Below are 13,408 nucleotides of genomic sequence, written 5' to 3'. Positions count from 1 at the left end.
AGTGATTAAAGGAATGTACCTATTTACCCCATAAAAAATGTGATCTTAACATCCTAAATAATACACAAGTGATCGACTTTAAGAACCATCCAGGCATATTTCCAATACAATTGAAAAAGTGCTTCCCTGGAAGGAAAGATTTGTCATTTCCAAGAAAAGGAATTTCAACCATTTTACACAACATAATCCCTGCATAATCTCTGAATCTAAATTAAGATCTAGAATTGGGACTTTAGAAAGCAGCTTCTTCAGGACATGAAAGGTTTCCAAGAACCTTATTTGATTTTTACGTTATAATGCAATTTGCAAGTAAGAGGCTTTCACTGCAATTTAGCTAAAAGGCCTGAATTACAAGTGATAAAGCTAAGTTCACACCATGGCTGTGTTTAATGCTCAGCGGAGACCTGACACTAAACCTCTGCTTGTATGCAGTATATTACCTCTATGATATATATATATATATATATATATATATATATATATATATATATATATATATATATATATATATATATATATACAGTCATCATCTGACCAAAACATCATTAATAAAATATTGCCCCATAAGCATGAGGCTCTCTATTGCTGCACCTAACAAGGCCTTCAATATTTCATTCCTTGACTGTAGAAAAGAGCAGGTGGTCCTGGAGATTCATGAGATAAAAAGGGAGCACATATGCTGCAAGTTAAAAAAAATACAATTACTTTGCAAGCTTGACACGGCAAGAAAAATGTGTAATAAATTATGCAGAGACTCTTTAGCTGTCACTATAAAATTAGAGCAGCAATAAATGGACTACTTTAAAGCAACTGCTTGTTATACAATGCATTTTCTTGACAACTATACTGAGAAGGCTTTGAGTGCTTCCTTGGAAAATAGTTGGAAACAAACCAGAGAGTCAATTTGTTTTAGTGATCTACAGAAAGAAGAATGAAACCAACATTATACTGCAGCTCACTTTCTGCTCATTAAAAAAACCTGAAGAAATAGGAATTTAACTATTTTGCTATGAATTGTAACCTGTACCACACCATTATTAGTTAGTTTAACCCCCTAAGGACCAGGCCCTTTTTTGTTTTTGGGTTTTCATTTTTCACTCCCAACCTTCAAAAATCTGTAACATGTCTAATGAAAATAAATAGCCTATGAAAAAGCCTCTAATACAGAGATGTGAATATAACATAGCATCAGTATATATCAATATACTGTTATTTTGTTACTTGTTGCTTCAATATAATCTGCAGGCTTAGAAAACTGGGCTATTTATAAAACCAGTTGTTGAATTTGAAATTAATGAACACCAATGGCATTATTTTCAGATTCTATTTTTAAAGTAACAAAGAGGATATACTTTAGAGAAAAAAACATATATTGTCATTGAATCTGGTTTGTCTGGAAATTATAATTATGCAAAATCTGTCAGCGCTGTCTTTTAGTTCCTATAAGTACCAAAGAAAGATTAGCAAATATCAGTCTCAATAAATATCAGCTAAACTCTGTGGGGAATAATTATCTTTATTTATATAGTGCCAAAAATTTTACAGTACTTTACAACTCAAAGGGGACATTTACAAATATATTAATACATTGCAGTGTACAAACAGCCATATGGAACCATAGGAGTGAGGCCCTGCTTGCAAGAGCTTACATTCTAGCAGTTTATCATGTTTTCTTGTGTATATTGTATGGAAAAGGCACATTTACTGTTACACATCCTGGTCATTTAAATGTTTTGTCTGTTTTCCAATCATCATAACACCTTTCCGAAAAGTGAGCCATGTGTGGGGGGGGGGCAGAAGATGGGAAGGAGCTGGGAAACACTGGTCCACTACAAATTTACTACAGACTGTATTGAAATACTGCCACAGGTTGTAGCGAAAGTTACGAAGGGGCCGAACCTCTGAGTTAAAGTTTTGTTAGCATGGGGAATATGACACAATGAGGCTCATTTACTAAGGGTCCACGGACCACATTTTCGTCGGGTTTCCCGACGATTTCCGATTTGCACCGCATTTCGAAAGGGTTTTTGGCACACGCGATCGGATTGTGTCGCATCGGCCCCAGCTTGCATGCGACAAAATGGGGAGGGTGTACTTCGGACAACCCGACTGATTCGGACAAACCGCAGAATTTAAAAAGCAAATTGTGTTGCAACATCAGCACTCACATGCATCGGGAAGAAGAAGGTGAACTCCGGCAGACCTCAGCAGGGGAAGCGACAGATGCAGGATCTCGGGCGCACAGTCTTGATAACTCGCGGCAGACCCGAATCCTCTTCGGACAACGCTCGGCGGGGATCGCGGCGGGACAGGTAAGTAAATGTGCCCCAATGTGCCAGTCTTAATTAATCCCCTCCAGTGCCTCAATTATCAGACCTGATCTTGATATGTGTGACCATGTGGGTTCGGGTTGAACATGAAGCATACAGTTGGGTATCATTTAAAAAAAAATTATTGAAAGTTTAAAACTTACCAAATCAGGATATGTAAAACTTTATATAAAGCTTCTTTGTACATATCATATACAAGGCAAGATGGAATGTGGTTATATATCCTCTTTATGATGTAATTTAGGCCCAATGCCCAATGTGATTATGTATCATTTTCATGACTTAGTTTAAGTCCAACGAATATAAAAACAAGTTAAAAAAAAAAAAAAAGAAAAGACATAGGGCCAGATATATTAAAGTGGCTGTGCCAGTTTGTTTCTGTTTGACTTTGCACTGAAAAGAGTGTCTTGGAGCTTGTATGTGTATTAAAAAAGTGTTTGCACCAGTTACCTGTCGCGTCTGGGCTGTGCCAAAAAGAAAGAAAAAATGTGCACCTGAAGGGGTGTGTTAATGATTAGTCAGAGATTGCAACACATTTAATGCGTAGAAGTATTGTAGCAGAATTGTATTGTACGCTGTATGTTAAGGTTCCACCAAAAAAAAACAATGGTACACACTTTCCAAGCTGTGCAGTTTGCCTCCCTATTAATAAACTTGGGCCATAGTAGCTCTCAAAATTGGAAGAACAAAACATTATAACATTAGAGTAGAACCACCAAAAAGAAAGTTTTTTTCTCCAGTGTCTTAGCTTTATTTCCACAGATAAATCTGTAGGTTATGTTGGCTTGTCTGGAATGGTTGGAGAGAACACATTGAAGGTATATTGGTGTCCAAAATATATTACCAGATTAAAGTTAGAAGTTTCTTCAAAAGTTTAAAGGTCCAGAACAATCAGGAAACTGAAAAAAAATAAATAAAGGATTAGCGTTTAAAGGGACACTGCCAACAAGTTTTACCTCAAAAACTACCAACACTCTCCCAGGGCATAAAATTTCCTTCCTAAAATTCACTAGAATTTATGGTAAATCACATCCAAAGTCATATGCAAATCAAATGCCTCCAGTAGACTGTAATACCACTCCATGGTTGGGTCCTAACAGCTTAACTGCCACAATCAGTGTTAGTATCAATGCAAATGTAAAATACAGTGTATACCCAACTTGCATGGAGAATCTATATACCCCTTCATGACCAGTCTATGATTCTTTTGGCCAGTAGTGGGTTAAGGATATGTCATATTTTGTAATTTTGAGAGCTATAACGTTTTTATTTTTTCATTGACATGTTTTTTTACTCAAAGTCATATGTGTTTTAGGTTGTACTGTTTTGTACGATAGTAATTCTGCAATTTATTTTTGGTTTACTTTTGTATACACCATTTTATATACATGGCATCGTAACTTTATTCAGCTACTAAGTATTATTACAAGGATACCAACAAAATAGATTATTGAAAAAAATTGTGTGGCGTATCTTATTATATGCTTACTGTGGGGTCTTGTTTTTGCAACACAACTTGTAATTTCCATTGGTGTCATTTTGGACTGCAAATATCATATGTTGCAGACATTTTATAATACATATACACCTACCCTCTCGTAAAGTGTATTACCCCCCACACACACACACACACACACCCAAACAGATAGTAACTGAGAATAGTTGTGCTCTTTTAGTGCAAGAATTAACTTCATATAAACAATTGTTGGCCATCAAAGTATATTTTTCCTGTAAGGAGGGAATAGATTATGATAAACATAGTGTTCATTTTATTGTGTGTGCTAATACAGTGATACCTTTTACAGCACATATTTTTAACCCCTTCCCACCGCAGCCCTTTTTCATTTTTGCGTTTTCATTTTTCACTCCCCACCTTCAAAAATCTATAACTTTTTATTTTTCCATGTACAGAGCTGTGTTATGGCTTATTTTTTGCATAACAAATTACACTTCAAAATGATGGCATTTAATATTCCATGCCGTGTACTGGAAAGCGGGAAAAAAATTCCAAATGCAATAAAATTGGTAAAAAACGCATTTGTGCCATATTCTTGTGGGCTTGGATTTTACGGATTTCCCTGTATGCCCCAAATGACATGTCTGCTTTATTCTTTGGGTCCGTACAATTACGGGGATACCAAATTTGTATAGGTTTTATAATGTTTCCATACATACATTTCCATACATATACATACAGAGCTGTGGGAGGTGTAATTTTTTGGGACTTTTGATGACATTTACAATGTTATCAATTTTAGGACTGTAAACCCTTTTGATCACTTTTTATCGAATTTAAAAAAAAAAAATTTAAATGGCAAAAAAGTGCCATTTTCGACTTTGGGCTCTATTTTCAGTTACAAGGTTGAACACCGTGAAAAACCATTATTATATTTTGATAAACGGCATTTTTTGGACAAGTTGATACCTAATGTGTTTATGATTTTTACTGTTTATTTATATTTATATCAGTTCTAGGGAAAGGGGGGTGATTTGAGTTTTTATGTTTTTTATTATAATTTTTTTAACTTTTTTTTATTTTTACTATTTTTCAAACTCCCTAGGGTACCTTAACCCTAGGTTGTCTGTACGATCCTATCAAATACTGCCATACTACAATATGGCAGTATATGGGGATTTTCCTCCTCATTCATTACAATGTGCTGATAGCACATTGTAATGAATGGGTTAACACGAAGCAGCCCCGAGTCTTTGGAAGACAGTAGGGTTTCATAGCGACGGATCGCCGCTCCCTGATGATGTCATGCTGGCACCGAACGCGGGTGTTACTGGTAAGCCTTTGCTGCAATATGCAGCAAAGACTTACCGGCATGGAAAGGGCTCAGCCTATGAGCCCTCTTCATGCACCCGGCATGTGACGTACTATTACATCACATGTCGGTAAGGGGTTAAAGAGAAAAATTATTTGGAGAAAAATGCATTCTTTTTGTTTTTTTACTTGGAATTAGTATTTTTTTTAAAAAGTGATACGGAAGATGATAACTCTATATTATTAATAGTAATAAATAAATTAGTTAATCTATACTGTCACATGCTTTCATGTCTTTCCAGCTCTCTTCATCTTATAGTGCATTGCGAAATGAACTTTTCTACCTTTTGCCACATTATAGGCTTTATAGGCATTTTTTTTGTGAAGATTAACAAGTGGGACAATTATGAAGTGGAATGAAATTTATTGGATATTTCAAACTTTTGTAAAAAATAATAAACTGAAAAGTGGGGCATGCAATATTATTATCACTCCAGAAGTTCAGTGAGGATCTCTGAGGGTGCGGTCACACGTCGCGTTTACTGCATGCATTTAAAAACGCATTGCTACAACTGAAGGGAGATTTGCCTAATTAAACAGCTGCTAACACCTGCGTTTACAAAACGCATGTGTTAACTGTGATGTTAACACATGCGTTAACAATGTGTTAACAACCGCATGCATTAACCGCGATGTTAACACATGCGTTAACAGCTTTTTAATTAGGGAAATATCCCTTCAGCTGTAGCAATGCGTTTTTAAACGCATGCAGTAAACGCGACGTGTGACAGCACCCTGAATGGTCCAAAGTTGTCCTAAATGACCGTTGATGATAAATAGAGATGAGCGAACATACTCGTCCGAGCTTGATGCTCGTTCGAGCATTAGCGTACTCGAAACTGCTTGTTGCTCGGACGAATACTTCGCCCGCTCGAGAAAATGGCAGCTCCCGCCGTTTTGCTTTTTGGCGGCCAGAAACAGAGCCAATCACAAGCCAGGAGACTCTGCACTCCACCCAGCATGACGTGGTACCCTTACACGTCGATAGCAGTGGTTGGCTGGCCAGATCAGGTGACCCTGGAATAGACTAGCCCCTGCCTGCGCTGCTCGGATCATTCTGTGTCTGGATGCCGCTAGGGAGAGAGCTGCTGCTGGTCAGGGAAAGCGTTAGGCTGTTCTATTAGAATAGTGTTAGGCAGGAGTGATTCTACAAGAACCCAACAGCCCTTCTTAGGGCTACAATAACGTTATACTTTTTTTTTTTATTTGCAGCTAGTACCATATTGTGAGGAATTTGCAGGGGGACTTGCTACCGTTGTGTTTAGCTCTTAGTGACACACATATCCACCTCAAACACCAAAGTGGGACAATTTATTAGGGGTTGGATTTCAATTAGGCACAGTCTGCCATTTACTTTTTATTTTACGTTTATTTTTTCATAACTCAGCGTCATCTCATCTGGCATAGCAGTGTGCTTTCATACTTGGCCAGAAAATAGCCATAGGAGAATCCAAACGGCTTACTTAGGCCTACAATAGCGTTATATATTTTATTTCTGGTTGATCTGCTGGTGGCTGTCCTTGCTGTAGTGCATCTACTACCATATTGTGAGGAATTTGTAGTGAGACTTGCGACCGTTGTGTTTAGCGCTTAGTGACGCACATATCCATCGCAAAGACCGAAGTGGAACAATTTATTAGGGGTTGGATTTCAATTAGGCACAGTCTGCCATTTACTTTTTATTTTACGTTTATTTTTTCATAACTCAGCGTCATCTCATCTGGCATAGCAGTGTGCTTTCATACTTGGCTAGAAAATAGCCATAGGAGAATCCAAACGGCTTACTTAAGCCTACAATAGCGTTATATATTTTATTTCTGGTTGATCTGCTGGTGGCTGTCCTTGCTGTAGTGCATCTACTACCATATTGTGAGGAATTTGTAGTGAGACTTGCGACCGTTGTGTTTAGCGCTTAGTGACGCACATATCTATCGCAAAGACCTAAGTGGGACAATTTATTAGGGGTTTGATTTCAATTAGGCACAGTCTGCCAGTTTCTTTTTATTTTACGTTTATTTTTTTAATAACTCAGCGTCATCTCATCTGGCATAGCAGTGTGCTTTCATACTTGGCTAGAAAATAGCCATAGGAGAATCCAAACGGCTTACTTAGGCCTACAATAGCGTTATATATATTTTATTTCTGGTTGATCTGCTGGTGGCTGTCCTTGCTGTAGTGCATCTACTACCATATTGTGAGGAATTTGTAGTGAGACTTGCGACCGTTGTGTTTAGCGCTTAGTGACACACATATCCATCGCAAAGACCGAAGTGGGAAAATTTATTAGGGGTTGGATTTCAATTAGGCACAGTCTGCCATTTCCTTTTTATTTTACGTTTATTTTTTCATAACTCAGCGTCATCTCATCTGGCATAGCAGTGTGCTTTCATACTTGGCTAGAAAATAGCCATAGCAATAGGATAGCATCGTTTGGTTTTAAAAACTAAAAAACACACAAAAAAACACAAAAAAACACAAAAAAAAGTAAAAAAAAAATTAAAGTTATAACTTTCATTTTCAAAATGTTTAACCCGAGGGCTAGGGGTAGAGGACGAGGGCGGGGACGTGGGCGTCCAACTACTGCAGGGGTCAGAGGCCGTGGTCCTGGGCGGGGTGAGACACCACCTGCTGATGAGGAAGCAGGGGAACGCCGCAGAGCTACACTCCCTAGGTTAATGTCTGAAGTTACTGGGACTCGTGGTAGAGCACTGTTGAGGCCAGAACAGTGCGAACAGGTGATGTCGTGGATTGCCGACAATGCTTCGAGCAATTTGTCCACCAGTCAGTCTTCCACGCAGTCCACCCATGTCACCGAAATCGGCACTCCTCCCCCCTCAGCCTCCTCCCCCCCAGTCTGCCCCCTCCCAGGAAAATTTGGCATTTGAACCGGCATACTCTGAGGAACTGTTTTCTGGACCCTTCCCACAGTCACAAACCACTTGTCCGGTTGCTGCTGAGCAATTTTCCGATGCCCAGGTTTTCCACCAGTCGCAGTCTGTGGGTGATGATGACCTTCTTGACGTAGTGGAAGAAGTGTGTAAAGAGGTGTCCGACGATGAGGAGACACGGTTGTCAGACAGTGGTGAAGTGTTTGTCAGGGCAGGAAGTCCGAGGGGGGAGCAGACTGAGGGATCGGAGGATGATGAGGTGACAGACCCAAGCTGGGTTGAGAGGCCGGGTGAACACAGTGCTTCTGAGACGGAGGAGAGTCCTCGACCAGAACAGGTTGGAAGAGGCAGTGGTGGGGCCAGACGGAGAGGCAGGGCCAGAGCAGGTGCATCAGCGCCAAATGTGTCACATAGTGAAGCTCCCGTGGTGAGGGCTAGATTTTCAGAAGTCTGGAGGTTCTTTAAGGAAACACCGGATGACCGACGGACTGTGGTGTGCAACCAGGATCAGCAGGGGTTCCACCACTACTAGCTTAACTACCACCAGTATGCGCAGGCATATGAATGCTAAACACCCCACTCAGTGGCACCAAGCCCGTTCACCTCCGGCCGTGCACACCACTGCTCCTTCCCCTGTGTCAGCTGATAGTCAGCCCCCTGCCCAGGACCCTGCCACAAAAACCCCATCGTCGCCTCCACGATCCTCCACAGCATCCACCAGCGTTCAGCTCTCCATACCCCAGACGCTGGAGCGGAAAAGGAAATATAGTGCAACCCACCCGCACGCCCAAGCCCTTAATGTCCACATCTCCAGATTGCTTAGCCTGGAGATTCTGCCCTATAGGCTAGTAGAGACCGAGGCCTTTCGCAACCAGATGGCGGCGGCCGTCCCTCGGTATTCGGTCCCCAGCCGCCACTACTTTTCCCGATGTGCCGTCCCAGCCCTGCACCAGCACGTGTCAGACAACATCATCCGTGCCCTGACCAACGCCGTTTCTGACAAGGTCCACCTGACCACGGATACGTGGACGAGTGCTGCCGGGCAGGGCCACTATATATCGCTGACGGCACATTGGGTTAACTTGGTGGAGGCTGGGACCAAGTCTGACCCTGCGGCTGGTCATATACTGCCGACGCCGAGGATTGCGGGGCCTACCTCGGTCCAGGTCTTTCAGGCCTACTATGCCTCCTCCTCCTCCCACCCCTCCTCCACCTCCTCCTCCGAACTACCATCTGTGGGCATGGCGCCATCAGTCGCTAGCTCTAGGCACAGCAGCAGTGCCGTCGCTAAGCGACAGCAGGCGGTGCTCAAACTGCTGAGCCTAGGCGATAAAAGGCACACCGCCCAAGAGCTATTACAGGGCATTCCACATCAAACTTGTTAACTTTGTCGCCACCCTGCTGTGTAATCCACAAAATATACTGGCAAACTTTTATCATTTACCGATATTATTTCAGCGCTTCTTGCGCATCTGTTTACATTCCCCTCACCCGCCATATCCCAAACTTATAAGAACGCTACTACACTTGATCTTATACAAAAGGTTCTTAGAAGTGCTGTTTGGGGAGTAGCCTAGAGACAGGGGCTTGGATTGGCGAAAGCTCGCCTGGAAGCGGAGCGCCAGCTCAATCCCAAGATCCAACTAACATAGTTTTAACTGCAGCACCTTTAATCTACTACTAGTTCACTGCCTCCATAATAATAATAATAATAAGCTTTATTTATATAGCGCCATCTTATTCCGTAGCGCTTTACAAATCATAGGAAACAAATACAAATGTAATGTAACAGAGCACAACATTTGTATGGAACAACAGGAGTAATGTCCCTGCTCGCCAGAGCTTACGGTTTATGAAGATGATGGGGTAACACGAGGTAAAAGAATATTTAATGGTCAAGCCATTCTTCTTAGGGAATAGAACAAAATATAATAAATGGAATTGCTGTCGCTTGAACCTCTCAGCCGTCATCTTATATACCAGGTCCAGGGTGAATGGGACTGCAGAGAAGTCTGGTGCCTGTTGGTTGCTGGATAACAGATGGGAGGACGACACAGGACGGGTTAGTAGAAGAGTTTAAACTTCATGCAGTTAATGAGTGTTATAGGCTTGCCTAAAGAAATGGGTTTTAAGAGCACGTTTGAAACTTTGGAGGTTAGGTATTAGTCTGATAGTCCGGGGCAGAGCATTCCATAGAATTGGTGCAGCTCTAGAGAAGTCTTGGAGACGCGAGTGGGAGGTCCGCACTAGGGTAGAGTTGTGGCTTCCACAACAAACTTGTTAACTTTGTCACCACCTGCTGTGTAATCCACAAAATATACTGGCAAACTTTTATCATTTACCAATATTATTTCAGCGCTTCTTGAACATCTGTTTACATTCCCCTCACCCGCCATATCCAGGGCCGGTTCGAGACAAAGTGGGGCCCTGGGCAAAACTAAAAGCGGGGCCCCAAAATAAAACTATTTTATGACCAGTCACAGTCAGCAAGAGGCTCCCTTTAGTATGGTAAAACAAACTGTAATATGGGAGAATATTATAGGAGATAGATAGATGATAGGGAGATTTATGGGCAGCATGGTGGCTCCGTGATTAGCACTACAGCCTTGCAGCGCTGGTCAACATCTGCAAAGATTTTGTATGTTCTCTCTGTGTCTGCGTGGGTTTCCTCCGGGTCCTCCGGTTTCCTCCCACACTCCAAAAAATTACTGGTAGGTTGATTAGACTGTGAGGCCCATTGGGGAGAGGGACCGATATTTTCTGAAAGCAGACACTTTCATTTTCCATTTTCAAAATTGCAGAGTTTATAGACATAGGCGCCTTCATGCAATTTTGTTTAAAATTGAAACATTTTATAAAAAATACTTAAAATTTGACTTTGATGGGAAAAAATTTGATCCAAACAGAAAATATTTACCTTCACATCTCCTAAATGTAATAGATGGACAAGTGTAGAGTTCACAATTGTGCCCTATTGATATGTTCACATAAATAAATCCACATAATATCACTAAAACTGTAATAACTAGATATCTGCTTTTCAGCTAGACATTTTTAGACAGTCACAACCTGCAAAATATATCAATAAAACAGAATAAAAAGTAAAGGGACCATAAAACCTATAGAATTTTGAAAGCAGACAACCAGGCGATGCATCTGGCAATTAACATTCAAAATTTCCTCTAAAATATGTACAAATCCAGATACTTATATACAGAAAATATACTTTCCTAAAACAGTAAGATGTGAGGTGAGCATACAGACCCCACACCAATATACTGTATTCACCAAAATATGCAGCAAATGGAACTGCAGAAAATTCACACAGATGTATCATTATCTGTTCCTTAGACAATGGTAACCCAAATAAATAACTATATATCCATAAACCTCTCTAATGAGATAATAAAAGTCACTATTAGATGAGCGTCATTGTATTAGCCGCACAATAACAGAACCCTCAGTGGTTCATAAGAATGAGAGTGAGAACGTCATAACATAGGTGTAAATAATGGAGGATGATGGGAAATAAAAACTTTATTCCAGAACATGTGGGTGTTTTTGGTGTTACATATAACTTTATGGACATGTTCTGGTCGCGGTGTAGTCACATTAGGCGAAGAGGATTGAATGTTCATCGTATCAGTCAATTTTCCCAACAAAAAAAAAACTATCACAAACTAAAAGGGAATAAGAGAAAAGGGGCCACATTTATCACTTTTGTGCGCCTAAGTGTAGTAGCTGCGCCTAAATTCTGGCGCACTGTTTTCCAGAATTATCACAAGCTACAACCATCTGTGATAAGGTAATTTCCTGCCTCTTATTAATCACTTTACTTTAACACAGTATAGGCGCAATTTTGGCGCAGTTTAGGCGCAATGTTAGATTCAGGCACTTACATGTAATCCTGCTACAAGCTCCTCTCTGCTTCTCCCACATCCCAGAATGAAGATAACACTCACAGCAGCACCCAGGTGTGTGACACCCAGCACCCAGTGACCTCCTCAGCAGTGGCTTCTCCTGGAGGGGATCCCCCAGTGCTGGTCTCCTGCTGCACCCCTGTAATTCTGTACAGTATCCCCCTCAGAAACACTGGTGATACTGTGCAGAATTACATGGGGGACACTTGTCTGTACTATCTGCAACAATCTGCAAAGTTCTCTCCTCTCTTGCTCTGAGCTCAGGATTCTGCAGAATGTTTTGTAAATAGAAAGTGATGACCTGTAAATAGAGTCTGCAGCTCCTGTCTGCACAGTGTGTAATGTCTGTATTATATGTTCTAGTGTCTGCAGAGCATCTAATGTCTGTATGATCTGTACTAGTGTCTGCAGAGTATCTAATGTCTGTATGATCTGTACTAGGGTCTGCAGTGTCTGGCTGAGCTTTGCTGCTAGAAATGAGCTGTTCTGCACAGGGGCTCAGTGCTTTCTTCTCAGATAATGCGCCTAAATGAAAAGTTGCAAGTGATGAATATCATTAGGCGCTGGATTGCTAGGATAAATGAGGGAAAGCTGGTTATTTTTGCTGCGCAGCTAGTTTGGTGTTTAGTCGCAAAATGGCGCAAAAACGGTGCGCCTGAATGAAAAGGCGCAAAAACAACAGAAAAAAACGAGTGATACATGTGGCCCAAAGTGTGTTCTTAGATAGTTCTGCAGAGAGAAGGGTTAAAACATGAATATTAGTTGATATTATCCATTCTCAAAATGTATTAACATATAAAGTGAATATTTCCATTATCTGTGAGGTGCAGCAGCTCCTGTGTGCAGCAAATGCTCCCTGCAGCCTGATGGATAAGAATATGGATGGGGGGGGGGCTACACTTCAGGGGGCTGTATATCTGGCTCTGTGACACATAGAACCTTACTTCTTCTTTCCTATGAAAGAAGAGAGTCTCCTCTTTTATATGATTTGTGTTTCTAAGTTTTAGGAAAACTGAGATATTAACTGTTAAACTGCTGTTGGGAGTGATTTTTATATATAAAAATGGCACCTGATATTCTCACTTTAAACCTAAATATCTCTGGATCCAAAGCACCTAGAAACAAAATTCAAGATTCATTTGAAAGAAGAGATTCTCCTCTTTCAGGGGGCCCTGGGCAATTGCCACCTTTGCCTACCCATAGCACCGGCCCTGGCCATATCCTAAACTTATAAGAACGCTACTACACTTGATCTTATACAAAAGGTTCTTAGAAGTGCTGTTTGGGGAGTAGCCTAGAGACAGGGGCTTGGATTGGCGAAAGCTCGCCTGGCAGCGGAGCGCCAGCTCCATCCCAAGATCCAACTAACATAGTTTTAACTGCAGCACCTTTAATCTACTACTAGTTCACTGCCTCCATACATGGTCCCCTTATCAAACGAGC

The 13,408-nt window shown here is 41.0% G+C and overlaps 1 protein-coding gene across 1 annotated transcript in view; it reads right to left on the bottom strand.

Annotated features, from left to right (window-relative positions):
- Window positions 1-1,572: 1,572 nt before the first annotated feature.
- Window positions 1,573-13,408, bottom strand: part of IL17REL (interleukin 17 receptor E like) — a 132,167-nt gene continuing 120,331 nt past the window's right edge. The window contains exon 18 of the mRNA XM_072150698.1: window positions 1,573-3,229. Coding sequence (XP_072006799.1) covers window positions 3,222-3,229 — 8 coding nt within the window. The 3' untranslated portion in view covers window positions 1,573-3,221. The remainder of the gene's footprint in view (window positions 3,230-13,408) is intronic.

The sequence above is a fragment of the Engystomops pustulosus genome, chromosome 4, assembly GCF_040894005.1.
Source record: "Engystomops pustulosus chromosome 4, aEngPut4.maternal, whole genome shotgun sequence".
Taxonomy (NCBI): Eukaryota; Metazoa; Chordata; class Amphibia; order Anura; family Leptodactylidae; genus Engystomops; species Engystomops pustulosus.
Note: the sequence above shows the minus strand (reverse complement) of the source record. Positions and strands in the feature narration are given on the sequence as shown.